This window comes from Podarcis erhardii (genome assembly GCF_964252035.2).
Source record: "Podarcis erhardii genome assembly, chromosome: 12".
NCBI lineage: Eukaryota > Metazoa > Chordata > Lepidosauria > Squamata > Lacertidae > Podarcis > Podarcis erhardii.
This window is the reverse complement of record NC_138513.1, coordinates 21,626,923-21,649,284: the sequence shown is the minus strand read 5'-3', so window position 1 is coordinate 21,649,284 and position 22,362 is coordinate 21,626,923. Positions and strand designations below refer to the sequence as shown.

General features: G+C 42.8%; 1 protein-coding gene and 1 long non-coding RNA gene across 3 annotated transcripts in view; one reads left to right on the top strand and one right to left on the bottom strand.

Annotated features, from left to right (window-relative positions):
* The window catches only part of ITGA8 (integrin subunit alpha 8), a 123,790-nt gene that overhangs the window by 52,611 nt on the left and 48,817 nt on the right, over window positions 1-22,362 (bottom strand). For both annotated transcript variants that reach the window (XM_081881920.1, XM_081881921.1), the window contains exons 14-20: window positions 17,024-17,069; window positions 14,041-14,148; window positions 5,267-5,322; window positions 3,979-4,133; window positions 2,892-3,029; window positions 2,318-2,385; window positions 820-967 (exon numbers count right to left, since the gene is read on the bottom strand). In XM_081881920.1, coding sequence (XP_081738046.1) covers window positions 820-967; window positions 2,318-2,385; window positions 2,892-3,029; window positions 3,979-4,133; window positions 5,267-5,322; window positions 14,041-14,148; window positions 17,024-17,069 — 719 coding nt within the window. The remainder of the gene's footprint in view (window positions 1-819; window positions 968-2,317; window positions 2,386-2,891; window positions 3,030-3,978; window positions 4,134-5,266; window positions 5,323-14,040; window positions 14,149-17,023; window positions 17,070-22,362) is intronic.
* On the top strand, window positions 14,140-21,318 carry LOC309325814. Its single transcript, XR_014150034.1, has 3 exons — window positions 14,140-14,265; window positions 20,144-21,195; window positions 21,237-21,318. It is a non-coding gene; the product is annotated as an uncharacterized lncRNA (long non-coding RNA).

Below are 22,362 nucleotides of genomic sequence, written 5' to 3'. Positions count from 1 at the left end.
CATCTGGTAGCAAAAGGGTCAGGTTTTTAAATATTATTTTTAGAGATGAGTCTACAAATACAAGACAAAGCTTTGTTTAATTTAAAAATATAGCCTCTAAGAATAGCACAGTTCCTTTCTTGTCAACTGTTACAGACAGATCTTTCTTACCCCCTTCAGTGAGTTTTGCATCAGTAGAACAGGCTAAAGAAGAGGAGCAGGAAGTTATTTTCAACACAAGAAAAATATTTGATTCTCGAAAGGAAATTAACTTGGCACACCTTGGTTCCTTTGGGGGGGGGCGTGTCATGCTTTGAACTATCCAAAATAAAGTTCATGCTGTATCAGCTTGCAGGCTTTGTAGTCAGATGAATTGATATATACTGCCCTGTAGTGAGCACATGAATTGTCTGTGTATTTAGGGGATAGAATTTCATCTCGGCTCCTCCAAAAGTGCCTCTAAACTTTTCAACTAAAACAAACTACAGCCAGCTCAGTTCAGGCTCCACTGCTGAACAACATTACAATAACCAGCCTTCCCTTGCCTGGTGTCCTCCAGGTGATGTGGGACTACAACTCCTATCAGCCCCTGCCAGCATGGCCAATGGTCAGGGTGATAGAGGGCACCATATTGGGGGAGGCTACTATACATCTTTGTGTGAATAATTCATTTTAAAATATTATTTTTCAGGGCCTGCTATCCTACTTGGTTCAAATAAATATAATTGATGTCAAATATCTATGACTGCCATTGCTTTCCTCCCGTAAAGTGCCTGTATAGGTTTCTGCTATGCAGCCTCTTGTTAGGGAAAAAGAAGATGGCAAGGCAATGCATGTTACCTTGCTGATACGCTCGACACCGGTGTAATCTGCCTCTGGGGGTATCTTAATATGGAGCTCAGCCTCATAGGCACCTTCGCCTTCATTTCTTGAGTTGATCATAAGTGTGACACAGTTTTCCTCCCCAATTATGATCTGATCTCTATCCCTGTAAGAAAGAAAGCTCATTTTCATAACAGGTTTTCAAAATACACAACAGTGCCAATTTCTCAGCAAACTGAGATCCCTTCAGCAGATGTGAGGAGTCATCCCTGTGTCATTATTGCCAAGCTGCACATTTCCTTTCACTTGTGACTTTCAATTAGGGTGGACGTAATGACATAAGCAAAGCCTGCTGGGTCAGGCCTGTGGCCCATCTAGTCCAGAAACCTCTTCTCATAGTGGCCAACCAGATGCCTATGGGAAACCAGGGAGCAGGACATGAACACAACAGCACTCTCCCCTCCTGTGGTTTCCAGCAGCTGGTAATCGGAAGCATTACGGTGTCCAACTGTGGAGGTAGAGCCAGGGTAAAGGTAAAGGACCCCTGGATGGTTAAGTCCAGCCAAAGACGACTATGGGGTTGTGGCACTCATCTCACTTTCAGGCCGAGGGAGCCAGCGTTTGTCCCCAGACAGCTTTCCGGGTCATGTGGCCAGCATGACTAAACTGCTTCTGGCACAACAGACGGAAACCAGAGCGCATGGAAATGCTGTTTACCTTCCTGCTGCAGCAGTACCTATTTATCTACTTGCACTGGTGTGCTTTTGAACTGCTAGGTTGGCAGTAGCTGGGACAGAGCAACGGAAGCTCACCTTGTCGCAGGGATTTGAACCACCGACCTTCTGATCAGCAAGCCCAAGAGGCTCAGTGGTTTAGACCACAGTGCCACCCACGTCCCCTGGAGGTAGAGCATGGCCATCATGGCTAGTAGTCACTGATAGCCCTCTCCTCCATGAATTTGTCTAATCCTCTTTTAAAGCCGTCCAATATGCTGGCCTTTACTGCACTGCAGAGGTGTGCTTTGGGAAAAAAGGATGCATGATGTGAGACTAGAATTGCTTTCAAGGAATGCCCTGAGGATGCAGGGTTTTTTTTCACTCCCATCCTCGACCCAGACATGCTTCTCTGTAACAGTACCCTTTCAGCACTGTTGCCAGAAGAGAAGGCTGCAGCCTTGAGCAAAACCAATCACCCATGGCTTTGCTCAGGAAGGATATCTAAAACATTTTTTGCTGAAATAAGCAAAATCTGAGCAAGCAGAGCTGTTAAAGAAGTGGCTTTGTTTTGTTTTGTGTTTAGATGTGACAAATCTTTGAAGCTACACATTTAGTGGCTGTAAAAAAAAACCTTAAAAGCTCATATCAGCATTCAATAGTTGAAATATCTGCTTCCTATCGGATGGGGCAATCTTGGTGGGTTTCTCGTCCCCACCCCCTGCCCACAAGCAGTTTTTTTTTTTTAATGAACACCTTTATTCCATTAAGTGCAAAACACAAGTTTATTTGCTCAAACTTACGGCACAGCGGAAAGTTTCAAGTCAGGAATGCACATGTTGTCTTCTCCACAATCCACAAGAATGTAAGCCTGCATTGTTCAAAACATGCATCACTCATGTTAGGGGCTCTGCTTGAAAGGAATCCCAGCCATTTCCTTTCCCTTCCTTCATGCTTGTTTGATAGCCATTAAAAATAAGTCCCTGCAAAGGCTGGATGCTTCCAAACCCCTGATTCCAATACAAAGAGCCAGTGGTGACTGGCTATATATGTAAAGGCATGTTAACGTACTGCATATTAAAAGAGTGAGCACATCTTTCTTTCATTGCTGCAAGGAATATGATTTACAGGCTGTTGCAGTTAGCTAGGGCTAAGAGAATGAGAACATTCAGGAAAAAACACAGGCTGAAAGAGGTTCGAGAAATTTCAGATAGGTCTGGTTCAATTAGCTCACCATAATGAACAAATTAAGCTCTTGTTGCGCACACTGAAAGAATGCTGAAACCCTGAACAAAGCTGCTTATAAAAGATGCCACACAGCATGGTAGCTTTCGTTAGCTGTTTGGAGGCATAAGAAATACACATGCAAGACCCCACCTGCTCCCCGATGTAGTTTTCTTGGTAATAGTTCAATATTGGGTCCACAGCTGAACCATCTGAAAAGGTGGATTCATCTAAGCTGTAGTTCAAACTAATGCTGATTGGAGACAACTTATCTCGGTATTCAGTTTCATCCTGTGGTAGAGAAATCACATAGAAACTCTTCACTTACATTGCATGTCATTAATGTACTCTCTCTCTCTCTCTCTCTCTCTCTCTGTGTGTGTGTGTGTGTGTGTAGTCTTTGTTTCAGCAATGAAGCAATTAATATCCTGATCCTATGACTGTCTACTAAGAAGTGAGGACCACTGGATTTAGTTCAACTAGGTAAGTTTACAGACAAATGCAGCTAAAGTCTCCAAAAAGGACAAAGAACAAGTTTTCACTTATAGCAAAGTTTCCAAAACACACTGCTTCTGCAACATCCACACCTGAGAAGCAGGTTGCTAATCTGTGCAGAGCCAGAACTATTTCAAAGCAGTAGTCTGCCATGATGTTGTACTTCTAAAGAGCTCAGTTCCCACAAGCTCTTTGCTGCAATGGAAGCAGCACACATGTGACCTATGGAAGGAATAGTGTTGATGTGTTCCATAGGAAAGGAATCACATGCATCGGTTTTGAAAAATTCTCCACCATTACCTATAACATTCCCTTGTATGTAACCCAAAGGTGCCACCCAAACCCACTTGAGCAGATTGCTTAATCATTTGAATTGTCAAAATAACTCCAACTTGTTCATAATCAATAGTGTCTCTTTTTGAGTCTTTCTGAAAAGCTGCTCCCAGAAAACCAGCGATAACGAATTGTTTCCCCAGATCAGAAAGACCAGTGAGATAAAAGCATTTATATATTTTTTTGTGAACTAACCTACAGAAATTACAAAGCTCACAGTATAAGAGTTGTCTCTGATATGGTAGTACAGCTCTTTCCACATCTGTAAAAAACATCTGCCCATACAATATGGGGGTGTACTTATATTAGTTCTGTTGACAGTCCTAGTTTAATCATCCAGATAGTGACTATATTCTGAAAGAATTCCCCCCAAAGCAATAATTTTCTGGACACAGCAAAGAGCAAAACTTACTCTGAGATAAACCACGAAGTCCTTGCAAGTGAGCCGCTTCTGCCTGTCTATTGTGAAGAGGAAGACATGCTGGGACTGATGGTAATCAAGCAAGAGGGCACGCTTAACAGCTCCTTTCACTTTTAACACATCTAGCTGGAGTTCAGCTCTCAGAGCTAAAGAGAACGTAAGCAAACCAAACATCATAAAAACAGTCAATTGGATGCTCCACTTCAAATTCTGATCTGCTTTTACAGAAAGCTTATTATTTTTGTTTTATCAACACCCGTATTTCTGATGGAAGTTCACCATTTGTTCAGTTGACCAATGACTGTTTCCCAAAAGGAAATGGTCCAGATACTTCTTGTGTCATTAGAGCACAAATTGACCATTTCAAAATATTGTACAAAAATGCAAGCAATAATCTTTCAAGTAAAATGTTTTAATCAAGTACGGTATTAGCACTCAGCATGATGAGGTAAATGCCAGGGCCCAGGCAATGCCCTTTCCCAAGGAACTCTGGGAACTGTAGTTCTGAGAGGGAAACAGAGTTCCCCTGAGTTCTTTGGGGAAAGCCGTGACTGCTTAAAGTGGTATGATACTGCTTCAATTGTATAATGCAGATGGTGCCTATATTTGTAAAACCAGGGCTTTTCTTCAGGGGAAACTCACAGGAACTCAATTCTATCACCTCTCTGGTGGGTGCCATTGCCATTGTAAGAGAACAAGGGAGGTGTTCATGGTGAGTTCCGGCACCTCTTTTTTAAAAGAAAAATAACACTGTGTAAAACCCAATCTATCTGGTTTCTTTCAGGTTCAAGGACTGTGATTAGTACAAGTAGGCCAAATGCCTACATGGGCATTCCGAATGACTTCTAGAACCCAACTGAGCATGAAGTTAATAATCCCAGTGTGGGCTCTGGGACTTCCCTTTAATGAAAACAGCACCTTTGGAGAGTCAATGTTTGTCAGGACTGTGGCAAGGAGAGGCAGAGTGAAATTCCCCCTTCCCACCCATATGGTGCTCAGGCTTTCCCATGACTGCTATTTACATAGAACTCCCACATAGCTCAGTCGCATGAGACTCAGGGCCGTGGGTTCAAGATTCCCACATTTGAGGGACCCTCATGGTCCCTCCCAACTCTGCAATTCTATGATTCTTTGACCAACAATTGAGGTTGTGTCCAGTTCGGCCCTAACAGAGCCCTAATGGAGCTTAACAGGGCAGGTATCGAAGGCAAGTTTAAATATGGCAACAGAAAGTCAGTTAATCTTAAACCACAATCTTACAGATGTTAAAAAGTCTTACCTATTTTTTCTGAAATGCCTGGACCTTCAAAAGCCACACAGACGGTTACAGTAAAACTACAAAGGAAATGGGAAGAATAACATTAGAACGTAAGGAGAGCCTACTGGACCAGGTCAGTGTCCCATCTAGTCCAGTGTCCTGTTCTCCCAGGGGCCAAACAGATACCATGGCAGGCTCCAAAGCAGGACCTGAGCTCAAGAGTGCCCTCTCTCCCTGCAGTTTCCAGCAAATATTCAGAAGCATACTGCCTCTGATGTGGAGCACAGTCATCAGGGCTAGTAGCCATTGGTAGCCCAATCCTCCATGAATTTCATGGAATCTCTCTTTTAAAGCTGTCCATAGTGCACTTGTTGAAACTCCTCATAGGAATATAGCTGTATCTATATATTATGACTTTTGGGTTTTGTTTCTCTCTTTTCAAAACTGCCATAGAAAGTAACCTGCTCAAGATCCATGACACGGCCACCATCTTGAATTAATAACTATTCCATCTCCACAAGGACCTTAGGAGGGAACTCTAATTCTATAAAAATAACTTGGGTTTTTTGAACCTTTACTGAATGATCATGCTCACGAAACCAAATGAGTTTAAATGGAAGCCTTGGAAAAATAGAGGCCTCAAGACTTCAAGCAAGCCCTCTTGGACATAAATGCTATTGAAGAAAGTGGAAGTTTGCCCTCTCATGCATTTCCTATGAGGAAAGAGCATTAAACTCCTTCTCTTTTACCTCACTTACAGAAGACAATGGAAGTCTTGCATGTGCAGGCCTTAGATTATTTTATTTATTACATTTATTTATCACATGGAGTTCAAAGTGGCATAAGTAGTTCTCATTACAGTTTATTCTCTTAATAACCCTGTTAGGGAGGTTGGGCTGAAAGACAGAGACTGGTCAAAGGTCACCCAGTGAGCTTTGAACCTGATTAAAAAGGACCCCTGACCATTAGGTCCAGTTGTGACCGACTCTGGAGTTGCGGTGCTCATCTCGCTTTACTGGCCGAGGGAGCCGGCGTACAGCTTCCGGGTCATGTAACCAGCATGACTAAGCCACTTTTGGCAAACCAGAGCAGTGCACGGAAACATCGTTTACCTTCCCGCTGGAGCGGTACCTATTTATCTACTTGCACTTGACGTGCTTTCGAACTGCTAGGTTGGCAGGAGCAGGGACCGAGCAACGGGAGCTCACCCCATCGCAGGGATTCAAACCACCAACCTTCTGATCGGCAAGTCCTAGGCTCTGTGGTTTAACCCACAGCGCCACCCGAATCCCAGTTGAACCTGATTACATGTGCTTAAATGAACTGATCTTCAGTCTATAAAGCTGGCACGAACCAGCTAAGATAAATATGAGCCTACCTGCTAAGTCCAATCACACCAGGAACATAATTTAAACTAAATATTTGATATAACACATTTCTTCTGACTTACCAAGTCAGACTTTCAAACCAAGCAATTCTTTTTTTAGATAGAACATCCCAAATCATAAATTGAGAAGCAGCTGAGCTGCAAGACATTCCTTTGCATTATGAAAAGATAAATTTTTAATCAGGCTATGCTAAAAAGGCTTTCACAAACAACTACAGATGGATGTTAAATCATTATAACCAACTCTATCCTGCTAGAAAAGTACAATTTCCTGCTAATCAGTGTTGCTGGAAATCCATCATTTGTGACTTGCTCCTGATGACAGGTCAATCTATGTGTTCAGAGGTGAAACTTGAAAAACAAAACCCCTTGTGAAAATTAAACAGGATAGCACGGGAACGTTCTCTATACAAAACCTGAAAAATCTTATTTGGTGATTCCAATTATTATTATTTTGGAAATGTTATAATTTTATCATTTTACAAAAACTGCAGATTAAGTAGAAGACAGCTTCTTGGGCAAGACCTACTGTTCTTGCATTAGTCATTTTTATTTTCAGTTCCAAGTTACTAAATACATATCTACGGACACTAGAAGTTCAAAACCAGCAACATCACCTCTGGAACAACCTCTAATCTTATTAGAATTCCGTATCAGCTTCCTCTGACAGTCTTGCTGAAAAAGGACCACATCTGGGTTTCATATAATGTGCTTGACCTTATTCCAGTTCTTCCTCCAGGGCAAACAATTTGCCACATATCATTAAGCAGGGCTTTCCCATAAACTCCAACGGTTGTTATGAAGGGTTATTTCAGAGCCTTGAAGAACCCCCAAATTCTGACCCATTTCCCTTGGAATTGCCAAGAAATGAATAACTGAACATTGCTTAATTTATGGAGCAGTGCAGAGTAGGAAATAAGGGGAGAACGATGGACATGGCATGCACATTGTCTAATGACTAAACCTGATCACAAATAAAAAGCTTTCTTATAGGGCAAACTGATCAACAATGCAGGACGTGTAAGGGGGACTGAATGGTTTTGAAATAGAAAAACGATTCACCCGTATAGGTAAAATTAGTGAAACCTTTGTATCTCCATTACTCATATGCCCAGTCTCCCTGATCCTCAACAGATTTCATGACTCCACACATTCCCTGCCAAGAATGCTGAAGAAATCACCATTTGTACCCCACAATTTTTGTCTCTCAAGCTATTTTACAGTTTGCTTGTTTTCCTCTTCCCTCCTCATCCATTTTACTTTTGTGTTGGGCCCTTTAAATTGTAAGCCTGTGGGCAGGGAGCGACTGCCTTATTTTTATTCTTATGAAAGCTGCTCTGGGAAAGTTTTTGTTTTAATGAAGCACCTTTACCCTTTCACCTCTATCTAGAACTCAGCTGCCAAAATCAATTATGTCTCATGCTGCTCAGATCATGCAACACTCCTCTTCAAATTCCTAGAATGGCTCTCCATTCCTTCTGCACTGAGAACAAAGTTTCTGTCTTTAGTTTTAGAACACTTCATATCCTTGGCCCATTCTGGTTACTAACAATAAACTATGGTGTTTTTCAAAAAATATATGTGAAAGACTACAGGAAAACCTCAGGCTTGCATACTCCTGCCCCACTCTCCTGGGACAGCAGTAAGGAGACTGGAAGCTTTTGCTTCCATTTTCAACCAACTGCAACTTTGGGTTATGTTCAAACCCGGATAAACTATTGTTAGGCTTAACTATGGCTGATGGAAAACAAGACAACCTGACACCAGGGGTTACCAATTCCCTAAGGAAGACTCAGAGAATAAAGTATGCTTCACCCAGAAGATATCGCCCTACCATTGTTCTTGGACTTAGAAGATGAGTGCTCCAACTTCCTGACCAGGCAGAGGTCAACAGATACAAAATCAGGCACCACTGCTCAAAAAAACCAAAGGGATGTGTGGCCAACTATAGCTTTTCTGCTCAGGCAGCAATATGAGGGAAGGCACAAACCAGAAGGACCCATTGGGAGCTGTCCATGGTTCTGCCCTCCCTGCCCTTAAGACTTCTCAGAGTCTGTCTGACACGGCCTGCTCAGAAGTCACTCAGCATGACCACATCTACATCTGAAGGCAGCCCTGTTTAGGGAAGCTTTTGATGTTTGATGGATTACTGTATTTTAATATTTTGTTGGAAGCCGCCTAGAGTGGCTGGGGAAGCCCAGCCAGATGGGCGGGGTATAAATAAATAAATAAATAAATAAATAAATAAATAATAATAATAATTACTTTCCCTGCAAGCCTCAGCACCAATAAAAGAGGATTCTGGGTTGTTTCAATAAGCCACCAGTTTAGGGTTTGGACATAAGAGGAAACTGTGGTTAACTGGAAAGATAAATAGAGTTTCCAAGATGGGAGGAGGGAATGCATGAGCCTGAGACTCATGAACATAACGATGAACCATAGTTTATTATTATGCTTCAATGCAGCCACAAACTGTGCATTTCTTTCCTTGCAAATAACCATTGTTCCTCCCACTCTGACATCCTTGGCTACCTCTCCTGCTCCATTTTCCCATGCTGCTCTTATGCTTGGAAGTCCCATCTAGAACTCCTATGTGGTATCACTTCTTACACTCCTTTCAAGTCCCTCTTCTTCTGTGAAGTCCTTCACTAAGTTCCCATCCTCCAGCCAAGACAAGTCCCTAAGTATTTGATACTACCTTTGGCCATATTCATCCCTCGCTGTTCTTGACTCTCTCATTCCTCCGCTATGGAAAGGAAAATGCTGAAACTAAGATGCTGTACTTTAAGAAGCTGGCAGAGAAGTCAAGCTGACTGCAGTGAACCGGGAGGGTTTATGACCATGGAGATTAATTTATAACTCTGCACAAAAACACATGCACATCCAGACCTATTCATAAATGCCAGTTTTAGAACAATTAACGGATGGAAAAAAACTCTTCCATGTAAAGTTTGCATTGTTTTGGTGGCAAAGGATCTAACACTTCACCCTGACAGTAAGGGGGCTGATAAAAGATCTGTACAATGGACAACTGTAGATGGAGACAGATCTTATAAACTAGAAATTTCCTTCCCTTGACCCGGGGTTACTCAAGGAGGTCAGACTAAAACAACTCTTATTTCCCTTCAACCCTGCCAGTGAATTTTCACACATAGGAACATTTGCAATACATATTTGTAAGACAATATGTTTTCTCATTTGTGATCTGCCCCCAGATATTTCTGCTTTACAGTGTAATGCTGCAAATGTTTACTTGAAGCTAAGCCCTACTATATTCATTAGACCTCACTCCCTAATAAGTGTGTGTAGGTAGGATTGCCTCCTTACATACTGTTACAATATGCCTTCATGCCTTCAGGATGTTCAGACTGCAAAAATGTTTACAATTGCTCAGATCAATAAATGATTAAATTCCACTATGCTTTGAGTTTCTAATTCAGGGCTGGGGAAACTCAGGTCTGAGGGCCAAATGCAGCTCTCCAGGCTTCTCTATCTGGTCCTTAGGACTCTCCCCAGGTTACAGCCCTCCTTGAGTGTTCTTGCCTCTTGGTTGTCTGGATGGAGGACAGAGAGGGGTGTGTGTGTAGAAACCAGCCTACTGCGCACAGATGACATCTGCATTCACTGCTCCACCCACGTTTGTCCCTGGCCCTGCCCACCAGTGTCATGTGACTCCCCAGACGGTTGCCCAGCTGAAAATGCACTCCTTGGGTCTGAAAAAGGTTCCTCGCCCTTGTCCTAATTCAATGCCTACAATGATCCCAAGAGAGACATTGGTTGTCCACTCATCATAAAGCAGGGATGGGGAAGAAACCCAAGTCAGTTCACATTTAGAATTGAATTAATCAAATTTGCACTTTCTGAAGCAACATGAGAAGCAAAACACAGCCATCCTTCAAAATTCAGTTATCCAAATTTTGCAATGCGGCTCTCCAACCAATGTTTTCAAAAATGCGTATGTTAGGGGGATATGTGTATATTAAAATGAATATATTAGTGAAAATGCACTAGAGAGATTGCTTGCATAAATGTGTACCTTAGTCAAAAGTACAGCAAAAAAAATTGTTTATTAGGATGAATTTGTACAAAAATTCAGATTTTTTTCCCCAGTACACATTGCTGTAGAAACTTGGGGAACTGAATTTAAAATTGGAAAAATGAGAAACGGAGAGAACCGAAATTGACCGATCCTCCCATCTCTTATCATGAGGCCTGTTTGGGTATACTGCCCACATGTAAAGATTACATACAAGCGCAGCAGGGGTGAATGTGCTAAGCTCTGACTCCCTATTAGAGGCTGAAGTCTGAAGCAGGGAGCCTCCTCTATGCATGGAGGTTCCTGTGTGATTTAGAACCTTACAGAAATGGGGTTCTAGATCACACAGGGAGTATTTGGGAATAGGAGAAGCTTCTTGCTTCAGGCTTTCCTCTCCAACTCATGGAGACTGGTGGGAATAGTCACATGGGGGTGCAGCTTAGCAAGTTCATTTCTGCTCACATGTAGCCTTTATCTGTTAACAGGATGTCCAAACAGGATGCTCCTGAAAATGGATGCGAAGCCATCCCAAAAAATCAGTGTCTATTTGGATCCAAATCAGAGCCAGTCCTCTCAAAATCTTTTGCACTTGGGACATCTGAGTACAAAAATGGACTGAGAAAAAAAAGTTCAACTTGTAAGAAATCCTTAAGGTACAATCACCTTTGGTCAGCTGTAATTTACAAGGGAGGGGGAACCCAGCTTCTCCCCGCCCCCTGTTTATAACTTCACATATTAACACATTTTAAGGCATGCTTGGTTTTAACTACATATTGCAGAGTTTTTCTGTCTCTGTAGGAAAACAAAGCATACACATTTTAATAACAATTTCCCACATGGTTAAAACAATATTTGCCTTATACTGGGATAGTGTACAGTAATCCAAATCTTTAGACTCCCTGAGCTTTTTCTGGTTAAGATGACCTCCTTTCATTCATTTTATTTTGAAATGTCAATCAACGGGCATTTTGCACAAGTTGCACAGCTGGCTAAGAGATACAGAAATCTATCCCATAGGGCAGAGGAAATATTTGTCTGTTGGAGTTTCCCTAATAATTGTTTGCATATGTACAACACGAGGTTATAACAACTACAGAGAAAAATTACAGCATAGAAAACGAACAGCTGCTCTTCCATCATTTCGAAGACAGGATTAAAAAGTTTTATAGCCGGAGTAAAAACCTTTAGGGAAGCATATTTTATAACAAAATGGTCAGGACCATAACCATCTATCTGTTGTGGCACCTATATAACATATACTATTATATATATCTATGAGAACATACACGTTTAAGCAGTTCCTTTCCCATGGAGTCAAGTTTCTACAGAGGTAGCAGAAATCAGAATATTATTCTGGTGCCTCCAGACCTTCAGAACAAATGCAGGTGAATAAGAATCCTGAGATGGCAGAATGGACTGTGCCATGTGAGAATGCAGGCAAGGAATAAAATTTTGAATGCTCTCCCACATAATAATTCTCTGCAACTGAAAACAACAACAACAGCACACCAGGGAAAAGAATTCTAGCCCACATCACTTCCTCTACGCCAGTTTTCTTTTTGCACGGACAATTTTTGTTTCCTCCCCCAATAGCGGAGCAATTAAAAAATGATGGTCTGAAGTGGAACATTCCATTTTTTAACCTCGTGACTGTGCCAGTGCTTCATGCACTCCTCATTCTGATACATGTATAGATCAGGCATAAGTGTAGTGTTACGATGGATCCATTTATTGATCCTAGCCAAGATTTCAGAAGACTCCAAAAGGAGAGGGTCTACTGTACTTGTAGACTTTAGTGCCTTCTGCAGATAAAAGAGGCAGGTAGCTTTTAAAAAAATAATAATCTATGTCTTTCTGTGGACCCAGATATAATAAAACTGTCCAATATTTGTTGTTTGCTTGAAACGTCAAGCGCTGGTGTCCATTACTTCTGATGGTTCCGACAGACCCACAAATGTCAGTACCCTGGAGAATCCAATTCACATAGTTTACACCAAAGCTTGCATTTACATTCCTGCAGAGCAGACTTCCACTAACTTTGGACTGCCTATAGGTTTTCAGGAAAGCTACAACTCTTCGTATATAAGAAGCTGAAAAAAGCACTTCCTGGTTATGGCATTCCATGTGGTTGGTGTTACACTTAAAAGCCTCTGACCCTGTGCTTCGGTCCAAGCACACACAACATCTCACTGTCAGTGATAAAAGTCACCCAGCGTCTGCAGGTCTGGCAGGACCACATGGAGTCATGGTGTCTTGGACAAATGTGTAAACCAGGGGTCAGCAAACTTACCATGCCTCGGGCCAGCGGGGGAGCACGTGCCCATATGCATGTGCACACGCTATTGCCGGCGCACTTCTGGGTCGAAGGAGCACCTGAAATAGCTCGTGTGCATGTGCATGGACCTCCTCCGACCCGGATGTGCACCAGAAATAACGCTTGCGCATGCGCATGTGCAAATAACGCTTTCACATGCGCACAAGCTGTTTCCAGTGCTCTTCTGACCCGGAAGTGGGCAGCCTCGCAGCGCAGTGCCGGTAAGAGCGGATGGCGGCAGCAGGCAGTGGGGGTCACTGCGGGCTGGATAAACGAGTCCCTCGGGCCTTATCTGGCCAATGGGCCTTAGTTTGGGGACCCCTGGTGTAAACTATGCAGTGATTTCATAATCCAATTCAAGATTCTGTATCATGGACAGGTGTGATTTGCTCCCCCAAAATGTTTTATCTGTTTAACAGCTGCCATTGGGTTTTATTTATTGCGCAGGAACTATGGAGTTTCAAGATCATAAGGTTAAGAGGACAGTCATAAGAACATAAGAAGAGCCTGCTGGATCAGACCAGTGGCCTATCTGGTTTAGCATCCTGTTCTCATGGTGTTCAACCAGATGCCTATGGGAAGCCTACAAGCAGAGCCTGAATGCAACAGTTCTCTTTCCTGCTGTAGTTTCCAGGAACTGGAATTCAGAAGCTTAATGCATCCAGCAGTGGAGATGGAACACAGCCACCATGGCTGGTAGCCATTGTTAGCCTCATCTTCCATGGACTGGTCTAATCCTCTTTTGAAGCCAGCCAAGTTGGCGACCGTCACTGCCTCCTGTTGGAAGTGAATTCCGTAGTTTAACTATGCAGCAATAGAAAGCAGCTTAAAATGGGAGGGGAAATGCCATGGCCCTGATTTCTTGGGCTGCCAGCACACAGCTCTGGTGCACAGATGCTCACCTGCAAGCCATCCTCACCCATTTCAGCAGAGGAGCTCTGTGAGCACACAGAGATGCGCCTTCTCAAAGATATGCATACAAAGGGGCTCCGTGCACAGACTGCTGTGGATGTAAGACTCTGGTGTGAAAGACTCATCTGTTGTTATTGCCAACTTACCAAGCCACCAAAGTCACTGAGCCGGGAAGCTGGCAGGTTTTATTTTCAGGATTTACAATCACCGGCGTAAGCAAGAGCTGCGCATCGACTGTCACCACCGGCCTCGCTCTGCAGGGGAGAAAAGCAAAAGCTGAGCATGTAGAAGAGGAACAAGAGACAATAGAAGAGAGGAAGAAGAATATTTAGTTACTGTGGATGTTAATTACACGTGGGACCACAGAAAGCGTGAGTCACACTTCCTGTATTAGTGCATATCGTAAACGATCAAACTCCTGCTGGGAGGTGCACGCACAGTGCCCACATTAGGAGCACACACATTTTTCCACAGGGACAGTGTGGAAGCCCACGCTTTGGAGGTTAATGACTCATTCATGTTCCCTGTGTTTGTATATCTGATTAAGATCTAGCCTAATTCTGTTAATAGTGATTTGCTAAATGCATCTATGCACAAAGAGGCAAACCCACGCGTGCGGACAAGGCTAATATTATTAGAGCAATATATACACCACTTCCCAGCCAAAGCTTTAAAGTGTTGTCTTACACAGCTCTAACATGATGCAATATAAAACAATTGTAAATCCAGTAAAATAAGCAGCGCAGACATCAAAGTTACATTAAAAATTGCTTACACACAGAACAAGTGCACAGGAATTCTCTAAATATTTTCCCAAGCAGGATGGTCTCACATTACCTTTCGAAGGGCTAGAGGATCAGGAAAAGGGAAGCTTCTTCTTTGGGAAATATATTCCACAAAGAATGAATTACCACTGTTAAGATCTGTTTGAACCTACCACTGATTTCACTGTTATAGCAGAGAGGACTTTTAACAGTGGCCTTGAATTTACATTTTAATGACAGCTTTATTCACAAAACAAGAGATGGCGTTAGTGTTGATCATACTCTGAATAGGCTCGCTGAAATCAATGATCTTAAGTGCATTTCAGTGCTCCAACTGTGGGTATAACTTAGTTGAATGTCACCCAATGTTTATCCTAAAGCCCAGCATGTGAGTCAACCATTGACATTTCACTTGTGAATTCATGGGCTTCCTGTATGTAATGAAGTGTCCTGAATGTGTGTATAAGAGCCTGTGCATGCAGGATTAGTATGCATCAGCCTTGTAAGTAAGTCCACAAAAGTTAGTAGCCTGGAAAAAAACCCATCAACAAGCAAGCAAGCAAGCAAGCAAACAAACAAACAAACAAACAAACAAACAAACAAACAAATAAATAAAGCCTTAACCTAGTCAAATTTGGTAAAGGAGGGATGGAGAGCTGTATTTCTGTGCTGGGTACAAAGAAGAGGATTGTTTCCTCCATTCTGTGCTGGACACAGAGGACCCATGTCTGCCAGCCTGCTCAATGACCTGCATGAAATCTTCATCACCCATGGCTACAAAACCAGTGCTTAAATTCAAGTCTGATGCCCACTAGATGCCCTCTACAACTTCCATCAGTCTCAGCCAGGTCTGCCAGTGGTCAAGGATGATGAGGGCGGGAACCCAACAACATCTGGAGAGGACCACACTGTGCACTAGGGGACCACACTGCCACCCCCTGGTTCAATCAATGCATGGAGGTCATGAGTGGGGCCTATCATTGCAACCACGCTTCCCTTCCACATCTTGATCATAGAACATCTTGATCTTAGAACATCCACAAAGGACTGTTGTTGTCTCTCAACAATGTAACATTCTCAACAATGTAACATTCTCCAGCAAAGAAATATTCTGTTTCAGTTCTGCCACATTTTGCATTTGTGACTCATATGATTTTTGGGAAGGAGAAAGGGAACTTTTTTTTCAAACTGTTCTATGATACAAAGTAGCTGATAGATCTTAAGCCAAGTGGTCTACAAGCCAAGAAGGAGAAGAAGTCATAATAGAAAAAGCAGCTGGAAACAGTCCTGGCTACAAAAATAATTACTTAGAATCTCTCCAAGTAACTTGCTTGTAATTAAATGCATAGCTTTAATTCAACTCCCTAGGAAAAAACTAAATGGGGAAAGGTGAGAAGCCAGGATAGGCTTCCTTTCAAAATCCACAGACTGCAATAGCTGCATAAATAGAGTATGAGGAAATATAGCAGACTATAGCAGAGATAAACAATGTAGTGCCCCTAGATCTTTTTGAACTACAACTCCCATCAGTCCTAGCAAACATTATGAATGATCAGGGCTAATGGGAGTTTTAGTCCAACAACATCTAGAGAGCACCACATTGGATACTCCAGGAGTCTATAATTTCTTTAGAGGGAGTACCGTGTGGATCATCTCTCAGATCAGTATATTAGAAATTAACTGTGTAAACCAAATGCATTTAGAAAATAAAATGCCAGCACTACCACCATTATTTCTACTGCTCCTACAATTAATTTCTTCAGACAAACTGTATTCAGATTGTAATGGCAATTTCCCCAGCTCAGTTTTATATTATTATACTATAATCATTCTAAAATATTTATATTACTTTTTCAAAATTGATTTTTCTTTTTAATTGGGCTAAATGCTAAAATGCAGCATTTTATGCAAAAAGGAGCATAAAAATGGAAGGATCTACCAACTTTGGGCCTCGTAGTTTTGTCATTTTCCCCATCTTAAATTCAATTCTCCCTCTTTCTGCAGCAAATTGTGAATATTTTTTAATGAATCCTCAAAAGAAATTCCCAACATTTTAATGCAAGTTCCTCCTAATAAACACATTTTTGCATACATGTTTGAATAATGTGCACATTTTGGAAAACACTTTCTCCAAACAGAAGTGAATGTTACAATATAATGCATGTCTGAATGTTATTTGGAGAACTTCAGTTGCAAAGTTCAGTGCAAATTTCAAATGATGGCTCTGTTTTGGTTCTCATGTTGTTTCAGAGAGAGTGTATTTGGCAGATTCACATTTAAATGTAAACTGAATCAGTTTTCTCCCCTATCCCTACCTGTGAGTGACAATGGCAGAATCTTTATGTATGCATAAAGTAGTACATACCTGTAAACAACTACCTTGCCCGCTCCAAATGCACCTACAATCAAATCTGGAAAACAATGGTGAAAAGGAAACACTTAAATACAGGCAAAAATGACAAAACATTTTCACTAGCTTAAAACTATGTGCATTGGAAAATTAATAAACTAACACATAGGCAACACTCACAGGAAAAAATGTCAATTTCATTAATTGACGTTAAATTCAGCCACCCTCCTCTTTACCCTGATATGAGTGGGCTGCGGTCCTCTGGCAAGGCAAGCAGATCTCTGTTCTTCAGTGACAGAAACACCCAGGACAAGCCCTCGACCAAGCCTTTCCTCTATAACTAGGATGGGAATCCTCTGGGACTAAATAATCCCAGCACAGATCCCAATTTGGCCCATGAGGCTGTTTCTCCCAAACTGCACCCATGTTCCCTGATACCCAGCGTTATACATGACATCAGGTGTAAGGCAGGAAAAGATGCGGCTCAAGGATGGGGATGCTTAAAGTGAGCTCCCAATTATACATTTGCAATTGGCTGTCAGTGGAAACCAGGGATGGAAAACCACCTAGGAGGAGAAATAGAATGTAACCCTATGGAGGACGACACGATGGACTGGATCCTCATCTGCATTATTCTGCATGATAAAGCAGAATAACACTGTTCCCCTCACAAAGCTACAATTGTGTATCAAGGCCCCAAATCCATCCCCTTTGTTGGAATAAATCACTTGACACCAGTATTTTAGGTTAATGGGCTAAAAAAGGCCACAACTTTATTGGTTACAGAATGTGAGTGGCACTGGCTTAGGCATTGGAACCAAACCGACTATATCTGACTCCTGCCCACCTGCAGGAAGCCTCAGAAGGGTTAACCACCAATAGGGGGAGCCCTGTTGATGCAAATCAACTTGAGCTCCCCCAGGGTCACTGATAGGGGTCATGCCATGGCCCTAGCCCCCACCCAGGCTTCAGACAGGATCACACACCCCAGATTCTTTTAATGGAATAACCTTGAAATAGGAGGGGTAGGTGATGGCCTCTACCCCCCCTCCCCTCCAATCTAATACTCCAATGCCTAACCGCATTAGAAGGGGTGTTCTAACAACCCTCAGCACCCTTAGCAGACTACAGCTGCCAGGAGACTTTGTGGGCAGCCATGACTGTTTAAAGTGGCAAAATACTGCTTTAAATGTATGGTGTTGGTGGGGCTCAGAATAGTTACTGGAGCACTTCACACGGCAACATTTTGTCATAATTATTTCCATTGCATTCTTGTTTTACATGGTCCAGTTCAGCTCCGTGGAAAATCAATTGGAAGTTTCCCTTTCACATCTGTAGAGAAGGGATAGCATTTAACATTCGGAATGCCAAAATCATTAATGCGATTGATAAACATTTTTGATTCTGCAAAAGAAAACAATCAAAATCAAGCGTTTGAGCCGTCTATGTTATCTGAAGTCTGGCAGCACGGCTACCCTAAAAATAGAGAACACTTTAGTCATCTCAAACATATTTCTTCCCAGAAAATGCCACAGATAGTGTTTGCTAGCTGAAAGCAAAGTGTTTCACACAATGCAAAATATTTGCAGAAAAGAAAGGAGAGACAATAATCTTAAACTAAGTGTTCTGAATCCTTGTCAAATGAAACCTGAAGAAAACTTCATGAACTGGAATATTAAATTATACTGTTTCATTTACTAGGGATTTGACTTTCTTTCTTTCTTTCTTTCTTTCTTTCTTTCTTTCTTTCTTTCTTTCTTTCTTTCCTTTTTTATACAAAAGGGAGAACAAATCTCTGCGGCTTCAGTGGCGTAGGTTGTCAGCAATTTGTCAGTAATTTGCGCCCCCTAACCCGTGGATTTGCGCCCCCTAACCCGTGGATTTGCCCTAACCCCAGATGTTGCGCCCGGTGTGGCCGGCCCCCCCTGCACCCCCCACGCTACGCCACTGTGCGGTTTTGATGTCTGGAAAGAATTGCCTATAAATCATTACTAGGATATAGCCGACACTCCGCAGTGTTTTTGGACTTGATATTCCAACTCTGAATTCTATGCAAGCATTTCCACTTCCTAAAGGGAGTCATCATCTGCTCTCCATATAGGTAATGAATAATGCCCAGTGGTGCCTGGGGGATATGACTGAGTACTTAGGAAGTAATGAAATAACCATGGACAATGTTTTTTTTTTAAAAAAAGTTTCCATCAAACAAAATCCCAAGGTCTCTCGATTGCAGGCAAAGGAGACTTTCAGTCGTCCTCTGTGACCCCAGTTTGTTGACATAGGGCCACAGCAGACAACAGAACTACAAGGACATAGTGTACCCCAGTGTGCACTGTATTTGAGTATATTATCGATCAGGGGCGGCCTGAAGAGTTTCAGCACCTAAGGCAAAACCCCTCACTGCCACCCCCACAATGGGGACACAAACTCTATAAGGAGACTACCCCACCGGGTGGGGGGGGGATAGATCCTCCTGCCTAGCAGTAGGGCTTTGCATTGACTCTTCCCTTCAGGAGAAGCCAGTGCAAAACTTCATCACTGCTGGGTGGGCTGGGGGAGATCTCCCCTCCCTGCCAGGTAGCAGAATGCCTGGGTGGCAGAATGCCTCCCCTCTCATTGACTCAGCAAGAGGGGAGGTGTTCCACAGAGCTTTACCACCAGTCCCTCTCCGCCCCTAGAGGGTGGGGAGACCAGTGGCAAAGCTGGGTGGTGGAACGGGGTGACACCCCTTGCGGGGTGTTGCCTGAGATATTTGCTTTTGTCCTGTGACACCTTAATGACTAACAACTTCATCACAGCACAAACATACATGGACTATGGCCCACCTTATCAAATGCAAGAGGTGTTTTTATGAGTTGCAGTCACACACACACACACACACACACACACACACACACACACACACAGTGTGGAGTAAGGTGGGTGGGAATTGTAAACAGTGAGGTCCAGAGGAAATAGTATGAAGAAAAGCACAGAGGTGACAAATGTGTTATTAACACTGGATTAATAGCCCATCATGAAGTACCAACAGTCTAAAGTTGACAGGCCGCTGAGTTGACCAAAACTAGGCATTGACTCCAAATGTCAACCTCTCTTTGGTGCTATTACTGACCACCTCCTATTGTTCTATTATAGGTTGAACCTCCTCACCCAGATCTCCAGTGTTCTTGGCTAATGGTACCTCTACCTTGTCTGGATTAAGGTTCAGATTTTCAACTCCCATCCTCTACCGAACTGACTCTAGACACCTGCTTCTCATGCCTGCCACCTCTCTGAAGTTGGCCAGTTGTTGCTATGTCATGTTCATTATACTCTCCCCAAAATGGAAGCATATCGTAATTCTATAAATCAGAGGAATAAGGCATTTGCAATGAAGTGGTGACAAGCCAATTGCCAGTTCTTGGCTCCTGTCCATTCACTTTGCAACCACAGCCATGATATGGCTCTGTATCAAAGCTGTTCCTTACTTAATTTTCTTTTTCCATTCTTTCCCTTCCAACCCACCCTTGTCTTGAATATCTCCTCTGAATAGATTCCATAATAAGATATATTCTAACTTGGATGGAAACGTGGTAGGTGGAGAATTGTTGGCACGTAGCTTACAACTCTCCAAATACTTTAAATCCTGCAAAAAATCCCTGCTACTAAGAAGCTGGAGGGTCTCTTCCTCCTGTAGACCCTGATGTGTTGAGCATATGAAATAATCATACAACAGCATTTTAGGAAGAATAAGCAAGGCAGTTCATTTTTTAGGAGTTGGTTTCCCCTTTACCATGGCTGTTACTTTCCTCAAACATTGCTTCAGCTGTTCTCGCAGCCTATAAACAACAACTTACAATTAAACCCAAACTCAAACCAAACCTAGACTATGACATAAAGACATGCTGGGCAGGCTGAGATTCAGTGCCAGCTCCAAGATTATCTGCGTTGAATGCATAAGGTAGCATATTTAATCCCCAGCACCTCCAGGTATGGGTGGCCTCAGGGATTGGTCCGGATCTGAAGATTGGGGAATGCAGTCACAGTCAGATCAACTCCTCTCAGAAGAGGAGAGGGAACAATCACCTCCCCCCCCGCCTCCAGTGTTTTCAGAAGCAGAGAGAGAGGCAGACACAGAAACTGCATAGCTTAGAAAGGAGTTATTCAGTTATGAGATAAAGACAAGAGAACCAGAAGGGAGTTATTCAGTTATGAGATAAAGACAAGAGAACCAGAAGGGAGGGTACAGCTAGGAGAGACATCAATTGAGAGTGTGGGGGACCCCCCCCCTCACCACGGACTTGGAGGTCCGAATGTATCAGAGAACAAAGGAGGCGGGGGAGGGAGGAACTTCCCATTGGCACCACAGCTGTCAACGTTCCCCATTTTTTTAAAGGAAATTCCCTTATTCCGAATAGGATTCCTCACAAGAAAAGGGAAAAGTTGACAGCTATGGTTGGAGAGTTTAGAGTAGGCAACTGCCCTCCTTGCGGAGAGCTGTATATCTGTGCTTGCAACATGATGCCATAATAAAAGGACTATAAATATATCAACTGCTTGTTAATTCTTATCTGTGAAGTTACAGATAGGTAGCCGTGTTGGTCTGCCATAGTCAAAACAAAACAAATTCCTTCCAGTAGCACCTTAAAGACCAACTAAGTCAGTTCTTGGTATGAGCTTTCGTGTGCATGCACACTTCTTCACGAAAGCTCATACCAAGAACTGACTTAGTTGGTCTTTAAGGTGCTACTGGAAGGAATTTGTTTTGTCTTATCTGTGAAGTTACTGAAGGGAGGGGGAGGACTCTCCATGACGGACAGCTGGGAAAGACTGGAGAGCTGCTGCCAGTCAGTGTAGACAGTACTAAGCTAGATGGACTGTTTGCCTCACTCAGCATAAGGTAGCTTCTGATGTTTCTGTGTGTGAGTTTATGATGGAGAACACATGCCAGAATGGTGACGACAATTCTATCCCACCTTTCCCTCAAGCAGGTCCCCCATCTCCATTTTACAACAACCCTATAAGGTAGGTTAGGCTGAGAAACAGTGACTGTCACCCAGCGAGCTTTGTGATTGAGAGGGGGGCCAAGGTCTCCAAGGTCCTAGCTTGACACTCTAACCACTACGCCACATTGGCTCTCACAAGACAACTTCAGCTGGATGCCATAGCTTGGGAGAAGTGGGGCATGAAATCACAGAATTCTCTTGCGCTTCCTCTGACCCCCTTGGGTGCTCTGGTGGAGTGGCAGGGCTGAGCCTCTCCCCAATACCTAGGACCTTGGCTAATGCCAAACCATTATCATCATCTGGAACCAGTCTGTTTAGATGAACAGCTGAGGTGGTGAATAGTCCCACTGCCCTGGGTTTTTTCCTTGA